The 17603-nt window shown below is 43.8% G+C and overlaps 1 protein-coding gene across 3 annotated transcripts in view; it reads left to right on the top strand.

The window, feature by feature from the left end:
* The window catches only part of adcy7 (adenylate cyclase 7), a 147937-nt gene that overhangs the window by 93840 nt on the left and 36494 nt on the right, over window positions 1-17603 (top strand). For all 3 annotated transcript variants that reach the window (XM_080186975.1, XM_080186973.1, XM_080186974.1), the window contains exons 9-13: window positions 230-357; window positions 1405-1563; window positions 5625-5757; window positions 16402-16593; window positions 16700-16743. In XM_080186975.1, the coding sequence (XP_080043101.1) occupies window positions 230-357; window positions 1405-1563; window positions 5625-5757; window positions 16402-16593; window positions 16700-16743 (656 nt within the window). The remainder of the gene's footprint in view (window positions 1-229; window positions 358-1404; window positions 1564-5624; window positions 5758-16401; window positions 16594-16699; window positions 16744-17603) is intronic.

Genomic DNA, 17603 nt, shown 5'->3' on the forward strand with positions numbered 1-17603 from the left:
ATTACTGGCCCATGGTGACACAATTATTATTGTTTTCATATTCATATGGGTTGGCACTCACGATGGACTGAATGGCCTCCCTCTATGTTGTACTTTTCTGGTAATCTGTTGCACTGTGGTTCCATGACAGCTTTGGAATATTAAAAAGTCCCTAAAATAACTGATTTGTTGCATGATGCATTCTTCACTAATATAACACACAATATTCTGTTAACACTTTTTTTTGTAGGAGAATGAGTGCATGCGGATAAAAATACTGGGTGATTGCTATTACTGCGTCTCGGGTCTTCCTGTATCCTTACCGAAACATGCAAAGAATTGTGTGAAAATGGGGCTTGACATGTGCGAAGCTATCAAGTAGGTATCAGCATTTGTATCAGAAACAGTCCAACCAATGCAGCAATGATTTTCTTATTTACCATTTACTAATCCACTTTTAGAACAAAGAAAATTATAGCACAGGAGCAGGCCTTATGGCCCTCCAAGCCTACATCGACCATACTGCCTGACTGAATTAAAGCACCCTACCCCTCCAGGGACCGTATCCCTCTATTCCCATCCTATTCATGTATAGTCAAAACACCCCTTAAAAGTCACTATCGTACCCGCTTCCACTACATCCCCCAGCAACGAGTTCCAGGCACCCACCATCCTCTGTGTTTAAACAAAAACTTGGCTCGTATATCTCCTTTAAACCTTACCCCTCGCACCTTAAACCTATGTCCCTTACTAATTGACTCTTCTACCCTGGGAAAAAGCTTCTGACTATCCATTCTGTCCATGGCCCTCATAATCTCTTGGACTTTTATCAGGTCACCCCTCAACCTCCGTCGCTCCAGTGAGAACAAACCAAGTTTCTTCAACTGCTCCTCATAGCTCATGCCCTCCATGCCAGGCAACATCCTGGTAAATCTTTTCTGCACCCTCTCCACATCCTTCTGGTAGTGTGGCGATCAGAATTGAACTCTATATTCCAAGTGCGGCCTAACTAAGGTTCTATAAAGCTGCAACATGACTTGCCAATTTTTAAACAATGCCCCAGCCAATAAAGGCAAGCATGCCGTATGTCTTCTTGACTACGTTCTCCTCCTGCATTGCCACTTTCAGTGACCTGTGTTTAGCGTGACTTTAGTGGTAGTTATTGCGGGTGCAGACTTGATAGGCCGAAGGGGTTTTTCTGCGCCATGTGGCTGTCATCTTTAGCAAAAAGGAACTGAGGATTGACCATGTTTCAATGAGACAGAACGCCATGTAAATAATTCAAATGCATATTGGTGAAACTTTGTAGTGAGACTGACTTCTCTTGTGGCTGTTAGTTCTGGTTTACTAGCAGTTCATATACAATAACTTGGTTTTAAGAAAAGTAAAGATGAACTATCAATCTTTTTTTTGTGCCTTTAACAGGCAAGTTCGGGATGCAACGGGAGTAGACATCAATATGCGAGTTGGCGTTCATTCTGGTAACGTACTGTGTGGTGTCATTGGACTTCGGAAATGGCAGTATGATGTTTGGTCACATGATGTCACTTTAGCCAATCACATGGAATCTGGCGGTGTGCCTGGGTAAGAGTTTTTGCTCTTTCTACAAAGTATTGCTCATTTAATTTGTCAGTTAGCAGGAAATGATTCTAATTTCAGACTCCCATGAGGCTCAGAGTATGGTGGGCTGGGGGTACCTGATCAGCACAAAGGGTTATAATCCCAGGCGAGAGCTTTTAAAAGAAAGGAATCCTCACACTGTCAACAGAAAGAAAACTAATAAGCAGGAGTTCAATATTAAAGAAAATTTTACAGCAATAAACAATTGATTCAAACATTAATTTAACAGGCGAAGAATTTTTCAAATAAAAAGGTCAATTTCACTTTGCACTGTCGATACAGAAAAGATCAGGTAATTACGAGTACTGGTATCACTTCCTGAATTACTGTGGCATCTCACAGTTTATCTAACTCGGCCTCCAGGAGGTAGGATGTCTCACCACCCACTCAATAGTTGGGACTTTCTTTCCATTTGCACCCCAAGAATGGAAATTCTCGCCTGAGGCCAGCAGACCTTTAAATTTTCCACTGAATTTTCTGTCCCCACTGCTACGGTTCCCGTGGCAGACGGGACAGGAAATTTCCAGCCAATGTATTTGTCCCTCAAGTCACTTTCACCAGCAGCTGTTTTCCATCTCAAGTTCATGGATATGGTTAACGTCCAAACAGCACAACTGCTGTTTGGCTAGGTTCATGACAGTCTTAATGAGACAGAGTCACCAGATATTCACTTCTCTGAGCCCTTTAAATGGTCTGGTTGGTGCTGGCAAAACTGAAACAGCAGCTATTAGTGTCCTGTCCCTGTTTTCCCTGTCTTCAGCTTTTTGATCTTTATGACACACACACAGTAACACAGCCCCTGCTTTCTTCTCAGAGTCTTCCAATCTACTTCATTCCTGTTTGAACTGCAGGTTCTAAGATCAACTGTAATTTAAGTTCTAATTAACTTTTTTTCTAATTAACCTTGCTTTCATTCCCATTGCAACCTTGTATCACAAGGGCATTTCTTGGAGCTAAACCGGTTGCTAGGGAGTCCACTTACAATCTTTTCAAAATACTTCTCAGATGCACTTTGGAATTAAAGAGAATTGCACAAAAAAGAAAATACAGGCTTTTCTCCAAAGCAGAGAGTTATTGCAAGAGCGATAAAGCTGGAAGTAGGTGTTTTGTATGATGGAGCGGAATGGCGATCCAGAAGAATAACTCAGGGTCTAATAGGATGCCAGGGAAGCATGTTTGTCGCTGCTTACTAATTTTAGTAAAAATGTAGATATGAACATAATGTGGGAAACTTGTTTCATGTTCTCATCAATGTTTATATTAAAATTGACAGTGACATAAACTACATCTTAGATGAATAAACACTGGCTACAAGAGCAGGTCAGAAGTTGAATATTCTGCACTGAGTGACTCACTGCCTAAGTCCCCAAAGCCTTTCCACCATCCACAGCTCAGGAGCACAATGGAATATGAACACAGGAAAATATGAACTGAATTAGGACATTTGGTCCTTCTCGCCTGTTCCGCCTTTTAATAAGATCATGGCTGATCTGTTTGTGTTTCAAGTTCTACATTCCCATTTATCTCTGATGACATTCGATTCCCCTGCCTAACAAGAATCTATGTCCTCCGTCTTAAAAATATTCAACGAGCCCATTTCCACTGCCATCTAAGGCAGAGAATTCCAAAGTCACACAACCTTCTGAGAGAAAAAGAATTATCCTCATCTCTGTCCTAAAAGGGTGGTCCCTAATTTTAAATCCTAGTTCTGCGCTCACCCACAAGAAGAAACATCTTTCCATGTTCATCTTGTCAAGGTCAGCCAGCATCTTGCATACATCCATCAAGTTACCCCTCACTATTCCAAACTCCAGTGGAAACGAGCCCAGTCTGTCTGATTTTACCTCATAAGTCAACCCATTCGTTCCAGATATAAATCTGGGAAACTTCCTCTGAACTGCCTGCAATGTATTTATATCATTTCTTTTCAAGGGGACCAAAGCTGCATGCGTTATTTGAGATGCGGGTCTGAATTCTCCGACCTCAGCTGCAGCTGGGATTCTCCAGTTCCACGGCAGTAAATGGAGACATGGCTGAGTGCCCAATTCTCATGGTGGCAGCAGTGGGTTTTGGTGACCTCATAGCCAGAGAAGTTTGGCTGTAAGGTCACCAGTGTCCTGTATAACTGAAGCATAACATCCTTAGGTTTATGTTCAATTCCTCTCTTTAAAAAAGATAGCATTCCATTAGCCTTCTTAATTACTTCCTATACCTGCATACTAAGTTTTTGTGACTCATTCACTAGAACACCTGGATCCATTTCCACCATGGAATTCTGCAGCCATTTTCCATTTGAATAATAATCTGCAACCTCCTTTTCTCCTCTTCACAACATACTTTCCTCCTTATCTTTGTGTAAGTTGCAAATGTAGCTGCCATGCCTTCATTCTCTTCATCTAAGTCACTGTTGTAAATTGTAAATTGTTCAGAGTCCTGTGAGACTCAACTTGTTACATCCTGCCAATCAGGCAGACCTATTTATACATACTCTCTGTTTGCTGCCAAACAGCCAATCTTCTATCTATGCTAATGTGTTACCCCTACATCATGAGCTTTTGTTTTCTGCAACAACTTTGGATGTGGCACCTTATCAAATGTCTTCTGGAAATCCAAGTACAACACATCTGCAGGCTCCCCATTATCCTCAGCACATGTTAATCTTTCAAAGATATTCAAACAATTGGTTAAACATGATTTCCGTTTAACAGAACCATGCTAACTCTTCCCGATTACATTAAGTTTCTCTAAATGGCCAGCTATAACCTCCGTAATGATTGATTCTAAGCCCTCCCCACAAGAGACATCTGACCTAATGTTTTCTGCCTCCCCCCTTCTCCAATACAGGGGTTATGTTTTCTTCCTTCTGGCCTGATAGAACCATTTCCAGAATCCAGCAATACACTCCACTTGTCTGGATGAGAGAAGATCCAATAACAGTCATGAAGCTTTGCGACATTCGGGACAAAGCACGTTTATTAACACCCAATTCCCCACCTTGAACATTCAAACCCCTCACTTGCAGCACCTTGTGACTGCAGTGTAAGTGAGCCACAAGACGTACTGCAGCCACTTGCAAAGCCTTCTTTGATAGCACCTCCCGAACTCTCATCCTCTATCACCTTGCAGGGCAAGGGGAGCGGGTGCAGGGGAACGCCGCTATCTTCCAGCCCCACGCATTGATGACTTGGAAATATATCACTGTTTCTTCTTTATCATTGGCTCAACAGGGAGTTTTGACCCATTCTGTGGGGCCCCTTCACCACTTGCAGTGCTGTAAATTATGAAAGCAGCGTAGCAGCAACTTCTGATAAGCAGTAAGTGCTGGTTACATCCCATGAATGTGTAAGGAAAAATTTGTGAGGGCTCAATTTCAGATGTTTATGATATTATCTTCAAAATCACCTTTAAAGTAGGAGTTCCAATACTTATAATCATAGAGTCGCTACAGTTCAGAAGGAGGCCATTTGGCTCATTGATTCTGCACCCACCCTCTTGCAGGGCATCCTATCCAGACCCCATTGCCTGGGTAGGGTCCCTGTAACCCCATGTATTTACCCCACTAATCCCCCTAATCTACACATCTTGGGACACTAAGGGGCAATTTAGCATGGCTAATCCCCCTAATCAGCGCATCTTTGAAGTGTGGGAGGCACCCAGAGGAAACCCAAGCAGACACAGGGAGATTTGTTTTTGTAGTTTTCCTATGAAAATAGGTTTTGGAAATTGACATTTTCATGTAGAATACAAAAATAAATATGTTCAGAATTTGTGGTTTGCAGAAAATATCAAGCTGAACTGTTGTTTAATTCATGTGTACCACAGGCAGAGTGAAATGAGACAGTTTCAGTACACATTGTTGTTTATAAACTGTTGCTTCATGATAGATAGTTTATTTCTAAGACTTATTGAACCCATGTATAATGTAGTTAATCACTTTGCTGAAGATTTGGCACTGACAACCAGAGTTTAAAAGCTTTGAAGTGCAAGTATGTTTATTGATTGCATTTTGTTTTTTGTGTGTCTAGTCGCGTGCATATCACAGAAGCGACATTGAATCATTTGCATAAAGCATATGAGGTTGAAGAAGGAAATGGACACCAAAGAAATGCCTACCTCAATGAACTGAAACTCAAGACATATTTGATCATTGATCCAAGGGTATGCATTTAAACATTAATTCCTTTCTTTACTTGGTTTCAATAATCCCGGGTTAGCGCTTTGTGGAGTGTGCCTGCGGTTGAATAATGTTGCGTTATCGGTGGTCTTTGAGATTGAAGTGTATTTAGATGTGTGAAAAATGTGTCAGTAATGCAAAGTGAAGGTCTTGCAGACTATTTTGAAGACGTGTAAAAGACATTTTCTGGTCACTATCATCCTCTGCATCCCTGAGAATCAAAACTATAATTGATTTCTAGCATTTTTTAACCTTGTGATGTGTGGACTTGTGTAATTCAAATAACATGGGATGTGTTTTTTGATTTGCTTGTTGCAGCAGGTACTGAGTCAGTTTAAGTATAATAGGAAAATCCCATTTAGCCCAATTCGATCACTACTATTCCTATTTGAGGACTAATTTGGGTCAACTTCTCTTTGATCAGAAGTTCTCCTGCCTTGAGAATTTATATCCAGTACACAATCCCGTGATTTAATTTTTTTCCTGTCTAATCCGGATTCTGGGAATTAAACTTGAGTGTTTCCTGATGTAGATCCCTCTGTTTTTCACATTTTAATCTGTGGAGTTAAAACACAAAGTGCTGGAAAAGCTTAGTAAGTCTGGCAGCATTGGAACTGAAGAAGAATCATTTTGGACTCAAAACAATAGGTCTGATTCTCTTTCCATAGATGCTGCCAGACCTATTGGGCACGATTTTCATGACCAGCTGCGCTGCCCCAGTAGCATAGAGGGTCAGGAAATTTCAGCAGGATCCAAAAAATCAGATTGGCGTCTGGCATCTGGCAGGTCATGACATTCCCAGGCCTTTTTTTTTGATGAGGTGATCAGGCTTGACGCTGATTTTAATATTCATTACTTCATTTGAATCTCATTAGTGAGTTCCGGCCACTATTGGTCTGTGGAGGGGTGGAAGTGGGGGCCTGCCGGGGGAGACTCCTGTGAGGTCTGGTAGCACAGGTAACCAGGGGATTTTCACAATAAATTCATTGCAGTATTAATGTAAGCCTACTTGTGACACTAATAAACTTTAACCCTCTGAAGTGTAACCCTGTTCTCAACATCTCTTCCAAATTTGAGTTTGGAGTTGTAAATTCACTTTTCTTGTGCATTTAGGCTGATTAGCAAGGCACAGTGGATGCATATTTGCTAGTTTCAGACATTTTTAATGCTTTAGTTCATTAGTTGAGGTTTAACCAGTAATTTAGGGGATTTGCAATTTTACAAGAATGATTTGGCTTGCCTATGTTGCACTGTAAATTATTATCTTGTTATCAACTAGAAAGAATGTGCAAACTGTTTGTATCCAGCAATACCAGCGTAAGCCAAAGAGTAACAGATCATGTATTTATTCAGGATGTAGTTGGAACTGTGAATCACTAGACTGGTGGTGATAACTGAATTCCGGTTTAAGGACTGTGCTGTACTTTTATCGTGTCAAGGAGCAGTGTGTGTGGCATGTTCTTTTCTGCACAGATTTTTGCAGTAACTGTACAGCTCATGAGATACTTAGGTACAAACATCTTTTAGAGAATTAAAGTTGCTATCTTGTGGCTACTTGGCTGTCTCCAGTTGAAAATGAATTTCTTGAATCTCCAGATGTTTTCATTTGGATTTCTTGCTTTTGGGTAAGAGGTGAAAATCAGTATGTTTGAATTTCCCGAGTAAAATCCTTGATAATGTGGCCTCTTCGTTAAACATTTGTGTGAGTAGTTTTATTAATTCATCCCTCCTCTCGGGACTTTTAACATAAAAATATCCCTCATATGAAGTTCCTTGAGTTTAGGAGAAATAAATTAAAGATTATACAGCCAGTCAGTAGGGTAATAAAAGGCAAATTGTAATGATTTTCTCTCCCTCTCCGCTCTTTCTCTCTCTCTTGCCTCTGTTTCTCTCTCTCTCTCGCCTCTGTTTCTCTCTCTCTCTCGCCTCTGTTTCTCTCTCTCTCTCGCCTCTGTTTCTCTCTCTCTCTCGCCTCTGTTTCTCTCTCTCTCTCGCCTCTGTTTCTCTCTCTCTCTCGCCTCTGTTTCTCTCTCTCTCTCGCCTCTGTTTCTCTCTCTCTCTCGCCTCTGTTTCTCTCTCTCTCTCGCCTCTGTTTCTCTCTCTCTCTCGCCTCTGTTTCTCTCTCTCTCTCGCCTCTGTTTCTCTCTCTCTCTCGCCTCTGTTTCTCTCTCTCTCTCGCCTCTGTTTCTCTCTCTCTCTCGCCTCTGTTTCTCTCTCTCTCTCGCCTCTGTTTCTCTCTCTCTCTCGCCTCTGTTTCTCTCTCTCTCTCGCCTCTGTTTCTCTCTCTCTCTCGCCTCTGTTTTTCTCTCTCTCTCTCGCCCCCCTCTCTCGCTCCCTCTCTCATGCCCCTCTCTCTCGCTCCCTCTCTCTCGTGCCCCTCTCTCTCTCTCTCTCTCGCCCCTCTCTCTCTCTCGCCCCTCTCTCTCTCTCGCCCCTCTCTCTCTCTTTTGCCCCCCCTCTCTCTTGCCCCTCTCGCTCTCTGTCTCTCTCTCTCTTGTGCCCCTCTCTCTCTTGCCCCTCTCTCTCTGTCTCTCTCTCTCTCTTGCCCCTCTCTCTCTGTCTCTCTCTGTCTTGCCCCTCTCTCTCTCTCTCTCTCCTCTCTCTCTTTCGCCTCTCCCTCGCCCCTCTCTTCTGGCACTTATTTGCGTACACTGAGGGAAAATTTAGCATGGCCAATGCATCTAACTAGCACATCTCTTGGACTGTGGGAAGAAACCAGAGCACATGGAGGAAACCAACACAGACATGGGGAGAATATGTAGACTCCACACAGGCAGTGACCCAAGCTGAGAATCAAACCCGGGTCCCTGGCACTGAGGCAGCAGTGCTAACCATTATGCCACTGTGCAGAGTACAAGTTAACTCAATGTTTGTGAGCCAGTGAGGGGAAAGAGTGCAAAAATCTCAAATAATAATGTATGTCACTGACTAATTAATTACTGTTGTCCTAGTTGATTGATTGGTTAATCATTGTCAATTCTGCAGGTATGAATACTTCTACCTAAGAAAGTGGGAAACTACATTGTTCCATTGTATAAGAAGAACAGCAGGGATAATCCAGGAAATTATAGGCCGGTGAGCCTAGCATCAGTGGTAGGGAAATTATTGGCAAAGATTCTTCGGATTTACTCGCATTTGGAAACAAATGGGCTTACGATAGCCAGTATGGTTTTGTGAAAGGGAGGTCGTGCCTCACTAACTTGATGGGATTTTTTGAGAAAATGACGAAGATGATAGATGAGGGAAAGGCAGTGGATGTTGTAGACATGGAGTTTAGTAAAGCCATTAACAAGGTACCTCATGGTAGACTGGTACAAAAGGTGAAGTCACACAGGATCAGAGGAGAGCTGGCAAGATGGACACAGAAGTGGCGTAGCTATAGAAGAGAGAGGGTAGCCATAGAAGGGAGAGAGGAGAGGGATGGGAAGAGAGAGAGGGGAGAGAGTGGAAAGCTGTGACCAGCGATGTTCCACAGGGATCAATTCTGGGACATTTGTTGTTTCTGGTATATATAAATGATTTGGTGTTGAGTGTAGCTGGCCTGATTAGTAGGTTTGCAGGCGACACAAAAATTGATGGAGTTGCAGTTAGTGAAGAGGATTGTCAGAGGATTCAGCAAGATATAGACCAGTTGGAGACTTGGGCAGAGAAATGGCAAATGAAGTTTAATCCAGAGATAATGCATTTTGGAAGGTGCAATGCATGTAGGAATTATGCAGCAAATGGTAGAACCCTTAGGAGTATTGAGAGGCAGAGAGATTGGGCATACATATCCACTACTTACTGAAAGTGGCAAAGCAGGTGGATAAGGTAGTCAAGAAAGCATATGGCATGCTTGCCTTCATCGGTCAGGGCATAAGAACATAAGAAATAGGAGCAGGAGTAGGCCATCTAGCCCTTCGAGCCTGCCCCGCCATTCAATAAGATCATGGCTGATCTGTCGCTGCTCAGTTCCACTTTCCCGCCCTCTCCCCATAACCCTTAATCCCCTCTCTTATCAAAAACCCATCAACCCGCGTCTTAAAAATATTTAGCGAGGCAGCCTCCACCACTTCAACGGGCAGAGAATTCCAGAGATTCACCACCCTTTGAGTGAAGAAGTTCCTCCTCAACTCCGTTCTAAACCGCCCCCCTTTTATCTTGAGGCTGTGCCCCCTAGTCCTACTGTCTTTTTTGAGCAGGAAGAGTCTCTCCACCTCTATCCTATCCATCCCATTCATCATCTTATACGTCTCAATGAGATCTCCCCTCATTCTTCTAAACTCTAACGAGTACAAGCCCAGTTTATTCAGCCTCTCCTCATAGCTCAACCCCCTCAACTCCGGTATCAGCCTAGTAAACCTCCTCTGCACTCCCTCCAAGGCCAAAATATCTTTGCGCAGGTGCGGCGCCCAAAACTGCACACAGTACTCTAGCTGCGGCCTCACCAATGCCCTATACAGCTGCAGCAAGACCTCCCTACTTTTATATTCAATCCCCCTCGCTATGAAGGCCAGCATCCCATTCGCCTTCCTGACCACCTGCTGCACCTGCAAGCTGGGTTTTTGCGACTCATGCACAAGGACCCCGAGGTCCCTCTGTACCGTTGCCTGCTGCAGTTTTTCGCCCCGTAAGTAATAGTCCTTCCTACCATTCTTCCTACCAAAGTGGACCACCTCACACTTGCCAACATTAAATTCCATTTGCCATTTCCTGGCCCATTCGCCCAGCCTATCTAGATCCTTCTGCAGACTCTCCACACCCTCCGCACAATTTGCCGTTCCCCCAATCTTGGTGTCATCAGCAAATTTCGACACCCTACACTCGGTTCCCTCCTCCAGATCATCTATATAAATGGTAAAAAGCTGAGGCCCCAGCACCGACCCCTGGGGCACTCCACTAGTCACCAACCGCCAATCCGAATAGCACCCGTTGACCCCCACTCTCTGCCTCCTATTTGACAACCAATCCTCTATCCACGCTAACACCCTACCCCCAACTCCATGTCCCTCGACCTTCTGCAATAACCTCTTGTGAGGTACTTTGTCAAACGCCTTCTGAAAATCAAGAAAGACCACATCCACCGGTTCTCCTCTATCCACCGCCCTAGACACATCCTCATAGAACTCATAGCATTGAGTAAAAAAATTGGCAGGTCGCACTGCAGCTGTACAGAACCTCAATTAGGCCTCATTTAGAATATTGTCTTCAATTCTGGTCGCCACATTACCAGAAGGATGTTTGTGAGAGAAAGGTTTACCAGGATGTTGCCTGGTCTGGAGGGTATTAGCTGTGAGGAGAGATTGGATAAACTCTGTTTGTTCTCACTGAATGATGGGGTGGGGGGTGACCTTCTAAAGGCTCACAAGGTTGAGTGGCATGGACAGAGTGGATAGTCAAATGTTTGTTTCGAGGGTAGAAAAGTCAAGTACCAGGGGACATAGGTTTAAGGTGCATGGGGAAATGTTTAGAGGAGATGTGCAAGGTTTACACAGAGTGTGAATGTCTGGAACACACTGCCAGGGGAGGATGGTGGGAGCAGGTATGATGGCAGCATTTAAGGGGCAACTAGACAAATACATGAATAGGATGAGAATGGTAGGATACAGACTCCAAAAATACGTACGGTTTTAGTTTAGGCAGACATCACGATCAGCACATGCTTGGAGGGCTGAAGGGCCTGTTCCTGTGCTGTACTTTTCTTTGTTCTTTGTACAGACCAGGTTACCTTCATGTCTGTTATAGGGAAATTGCTAGTATTTATTGTTAAGGAGGTTATCGTGGGGCACTTTGAAAATCTCAATGCATTCAGGCAAAGTCATCATGGCTTTATGAAGGGAAAGATCATGTCTGACTAAATGTGGACACAGGGGAAACCTATGGATGTGCTATACTTAGACCTACAGAAAGTATTTGATGAGGTGCTATATCAGAGGTTACTATGCAAGGTAAGAGCTCATTGTGCAGGGATAGCACATCAGTGTGGAGAGAGGATTGGTTCACTAACAGGAAAAAGATTAGGCATGAATAGGTAATTTTCAGGTTGGCAAAATGTGATGTGGTGTGCTGCAGGGATCAGTGTAGGGATCCAAACTAGTCACAATATATAGCAATGATTTGAATTGAATGTATGGTTGCTAAATGTGTTGATGATGCAAGATCTGTAGGAAAAAATGTGGATAAATGCGAGGTTATCCATTTTGCCTGGAAAAATAAAAGGGCAAATTACTATTTAAATGGGAAACAGATTCAGAAGGTATCTGTGCAGAGGGAAGTGGGTGTCCTTGTGCATGAAAGTCAGAAAGTGAGTGTGCAGGTCAGAATGTTATAAGGAAGGCAAATGGAACCTTAGCATTTATTGCAAAAGATCTGGAGTATAAAAATAGAGAAGCGTTGTTACAGTTGCATAAGGCATTGGTGAGTCCTCACTTGGAGTATTGTGCTCAGTTTTGGTCACGTCCTTTGAGGAAGGATGTGGTGGTATTGGAGGTGGTTCAGAAGAGATTCACTAGATTGATTCCTGGTTTGAAGGGACTGTCATATGAGGAGCGGTTGGATATCTTGGGCTTGTACTTGCTGGAGTACAAAAGAATGGGGGGTTGGTAGGATTTGACTGAGGTATATAAAATACTCAACAGGATTGATAAAGTAAATGTTAACCAAATATTCCCCCTTCTAGAACAGTCTAGGACAAGACATCATAGTTGTGAAGTAAGAGAGGGGAGGTTCAAGACAGAGATAAGGAGAAATTACTTCTCACAGAGGGTTGTGAATCTATGGAACTCGTTGCCCCAGAGTGCAGTGGATGCAGAATCAATCAATGGATTCAAGAAATAGATAGATAAATATTTGATCACAAGTGGGATAAAGGGCTATGGGGAAAAGGCAGGGAATTAGAGTTAGGGTGAGACGGAGATCAGCCATGATCATATGGAATAGCACAGCGGTTTGAAGGGCTAAATTGCCTACCGTGCTCCTAATTCCAATCTTCCTAGATCTCTAAACTGTGAAGGGGGCATAAGGAGTGATGGGTAAAGCGAGTGAGCAAGAAATTGGCAGCTGGAGTATAATGTGGGGAAATGTGAACTGTCCACTTTGGCAGAAAGGGTTAAAAAGTAGCATATTGTTTAAATGGAGAAAGATTGTAGAATTCTGAGGGTCAGAAGGATCTGATACATGGAGTGTTTTTATTGCAAGGGGAATGAGAAATATCAAAATAGGAATGTTTTGCTACAGTTGGTGAGACCATATCTGGAGTACTATGTACAGTTTTGTTAGAGTTTTCCATTTTCTTTGCAGAGTCTCGCAGTAGATGGGAAAAATGGTGTTAAAGCTGTTGGCCCCAGCCATGGCTTTTTTCCATTGTATCATGAGAATCCTGGGGCGGGTCCCATGACATCAACACTGGTGGGACTGCCCTGGTACAAAATAGTAAAAATAGAGCACCCCTCCCCCCACCCCCGGCATCGTTCCCTCCCCACCTGTGCCCCATAATCACGACACTGTCCCATCCCTGAATTCTGACCCTGAAAGCTATAGCTTCCTCCCTAAATGATGAGTGGCAACTGTTCAGGATGACGTCTGATTTCCATAATGTTCATTCCAAACCATAGAATAGAAAAATAGATCATCGTTGTTAAAACGGCATGTATCTGCAGAACCCTATTGTTCCATGTGTCACGGCACTCTGATTAAACACTTCCGCAAATCTTGCCCTTTGTTCTCCTGCATGATTTGTCTTCAGGGCTGAGTGTAATTTGGGCAGGTTGTAACATATAAAAATTAGACACTGTGTGTAGTGGGATGGAAAGAGAGCTGGTAGATGAAGCATTTGGACTTTCACCTCTGCGTTTTGAGTTTGAATCCAACTTGAGCTGGTTGATCTCATTTACCTGTGCACCATAGCTATCCCTGTGTAAAGTGAACCCGAGCAGCCCACATCTATTATCTGACCTTAATTTGGTAATTGTGTTTGGAGCTGGCACAGTGATAGCAAATATGAGAAATCGTAAAAAATGAAATGTCATAGAGATGAAGTAGGTTTTGTAAGATTGGGGCTGAAGAATATTGTCTTACAATATAAAGGGAGCTTTATTCTGCATTTCTCTGTGTCACTATATGACCTGGGAGTGTCTGACAAGGAAAGGATTTCATTCTTTAGCAGTTACATCAATTACCTCCCTAAGTCAAAAAGTCTAAAAATTAATTTATTACAAGTATTTGTGGCACTAAAAATAGGAGCAGATATCATGCCAGTACCATTGTGGCTAGAACTTAATTTGTAGCTGGGACTTATTCAAAAGCAGGTCTATTTTTTGAGGTTATTAATGAACAGCATTCAATTGCAGCGTACAGCAGATGGTGCAATCAGTAAGCAAAAAGCAATTGTAATAGTGGCTAAACACTAACACTGGGGAAATAAAAGTTAATTAGGAGAAAAGTGAAAGAGGAGTGACTGAAATGATTGCAGCAATTGATACTGTGCTGACTTGAAATGTGAGCTGACTTACAAATTCACACAGTGGGATGAACCACAACTATCATTACCTTTTAAAAAGAGCACTAACAGCAAAACAAGCCTCCAAGATTGCATTTATACTGGAACTGCATGATCACTGCAAAGAAGGGTAATAGGGATTGCGGGTGAGGGGGCAGGGGACATCACTCCTCATACGTTTTAACCACTGATAGTATTTTGTGTTTGTCTTCTCTGGAGAAGCCTTAGAAAACTTCCTAAAGATACTTGAAAATCAAGAGGTGAATGGGAGGGAGGAACTTAAAACCATCGGCGTCACCAGGGAAAAGGTGCTGGGGACATTTGTTATCTCTAAAGGGTGACAGGTCCACAGGACCAGATGGCTTGCTTCCTAACATCTCAAAAAAGGCAGCTCCAGAGATGGTAGAGGCATTGTTACTTAGGGGGCCATTCTCCCATTGTGACCTGCAAATTTTCTGGTGGGTCGGGTTGGGAGAATTGCGTGTCAGCCATTTTACGGGATTCGCACATGTGTTCCCGATACATGCGCGTCTTGGAGAGCCAGGGAACAGGTGCAGGCGGGACCGTGCTGGAAACTGGCAAGAAGAGAGGCAAGTGATTTTAATCTGTTTTAAATATATTTTAAATGTAGTTTAAATGTGATTATTGGGCCCGATAGCATCTCTCAACCTACCAGAGGTACTTCACTCCGGTAGGGTTTAGGGTAGTTCCCCATGATTGGTTTAGGGTAGTTCCCCATGATTGGTTTAGGGTAATTCCCCATGATTGGTTTAGGGTAGTTCCCCATGATTGGTTTAGGGTAGTTCCCCATGATTGTGGAACTAGCAGGAGACCCCTTGAGAGTGAATGGGGGGCAATCAGGGCCTCCTGGAGATGGTGGTGCCCCCTGAGCATGGGCATCCTGGTAGTGCCATCTTTGCACTCCTGGCACTGCCGAGGGAGCACCTTGGCATTGGCCACTAGGCATGGGGCAGTGCCAAGGAAGGAGGGCCTAACGTGGGCAGGACCTGGGGGGGATTGGTGGGGGTGGGGGACCCTGCTGCCACTCTGGATGGGGATCGGTCTGGGCTGGAGGGAGACCAGCGATTGTGAGTGGGGTGATCTGTTGGGGAGGGGCCAGCCTCCCGTCGTGGGGGGGGTAGGGGAGATTGGTCTGCTGTGGTTGTGGGGTATTTGCCAGTGGTGGGGTGGGGGGTGTGGGCTGGACAGGATTTAAGAACATAAGAAGTAGGAACAGGAGTAGGCCATCTAGCCCTTCGAGCCTGCCCCGCCATTCAATAAGATCATGGCTGATCTGAAGTGATTTCGTGTGCTCCGGGACAGGGGTGGATGGTGGAGTTGGGGCTGGCCCAGGAATTGTCGTGGGAGCCATGATTGGGCTGTGGGAGGGTGGGAGGGGAGGGGGTGAGGTGCTGGAGGGGCAGTGCTGTGGAGGCCCCGGCCTGGGAGACTGACAGATCAGGGCCATTGCACATGCGCAGAGTTCTGGAGGTGTTGGACTCTGGTGTGAATAGGCCTCCCCGCTGGATTTTTAATGATATTCACAATTGTGACCTCTGCAGCGCACAGAGTGGGGAGATGCAGGACTGAAGTTGCACTGAAAAAACTGTCGTGACCTAGATCAGTTTTCTCACCAATTCGGCACTTTTGGGAGAATCGCCCCCTTAATTCTAGAAGGGTCCTAACGGATTAGAAAATAGTTAATGAAGACCCTTCATTCAAGAAAGGAGGAAGACAAAGCAGGAAACCAGAGGCCAGTTAGTATAATCTCTGTTCTATGGAATTGTAGAATCCCTACAGTCCAGAAGGAGGCCATTTGGCCCATTGTGTCTGCACCAACCACAATACCACCCAGGCCCTATTCCCCATATCCCCACATATTTACCCTGCTAATCCCCTGTTGCTAGAATCCACTCCCATTAAAAGCAAAATGTTGCGGGTGCTGGAATCCCCACCGAGGTTGTCAGACCTGCTGAGATTTTGTAGCATTTTCTGTATTTGTTCGTTAGAATCCACCCTAGTGGCAGCGCCAGTGCGGCTGTTTTATTCATGACATGTTAAGATGTGAATTCAATCATTTTGAACGCTGTTTTTATTTTTCTGCCTTGACTATTGCAGTTGACGTTCAATTGTAATGATGTATTGTTAACAGACAAAACAGCAAAGCCTGAAGACTCGACACCTACCAAAGCCAAGGCAAGGTAATGATGGGCTGAAAATGAGGGCGTCTGTCCGAATGACGCGATACTTGGAATCATGGGGTGCGGCGAAGCCGTTTGCCCATTTTCAGCAGCGAGAAAGTGTAAGCAGTGAAATTGCAGCCCCAAATGGAAAGATCAGGAAGGTAAGTGACTGGCGTATGTTGTAGGTGAAAACTATTTATAAAAGTTTTGTTTTGGAAATAGATTAATACATTTTCAGATGATTTTTTTTCTCTCTTGTCCGTCTAGGAAATTCCCATGCATTCCCTCCGACTTCATCGGACCTTAGATAGGTGGGTTTTCATCTGTCCTTAGAGCTGCAGCATTTTGTGCAGGTTACGTGCTACGGGTATCCGCCCTGTTGTCATTGGAAAACCCTTAGGCAAGATAACATTGCTTTACTGTTTAGCAGAAACATCTTTAAAAGTTCCCAGTTTTCTGCCTCCTTCATTTTTCCTGCAGCTGTTGACTCATGCTAGGGCACAATTCCATCGGCAGTCTCTTCTACTTAAGCTGTGAGCTGAGGTCGTGAGTTTTGATGGTTTATTTAACCATAATTGTACCACAATAATGCATTAGATCCAAGCCTGACCTAACACCACTGGAAGCAATCTCATATCGTTTCAACAGATTTCACTGAATAGTGTAAGTGGGAACCATTATATCATTCCAAATCTGGTGATAGTATGGCATCTTCCTAGTTAATATTGCTTAATATCACACCAAAATCTGCAATTTCCCTATTACTAATATTAATGCTAAGAATGATTAAGATTGTGTAGTGTGGTGTGATGTTGTACTTTGTACACCAAGAAAGCTTCTGTTTCAATCCTGCAGTGGGCTATCTGATCCCAGTGGTAAGATGATGGGACACTATAGGCTGGATTTTCCCGCCATTCATGCCGCGGAATTTTTTGGTCCTGCTGCAGTGAACGGAGATTTGGTTGAGCGCCAAAGTTCCCCGTTCTCGCTTGTAGTGGCAGCGAGGCACGAGCAGCTGGTAAGATTGCACACTATACTGTGCATCAGTATCTAGGATGAAATTACCATTTCTCATTGCTCTCATTTCTCATTGCAATGAAGATAATCTCTCAATGACAACAAAACAAAAGAGATATAGTCATCGGCTTCAGGAAGTGTAGCGGAGGGCATG

Source organism: Carcharhinus amblyrhynchos, chromosome 4 (assembly GCF_965287045.1).
Source record: "Carcharhinus amblyrhynchos chromosome 4, sCarAmb.v2.hapA, whole genome shotgun sequence".
In the NCBI taxonomy this organism is placed as follows: Eukaryota; Metazoa; Chordata; class Chondrichthyes; order Carcharhiniformes; family Carcharhinidae; genus Carcharhinus; species Carcharhinus amblyrhynchos.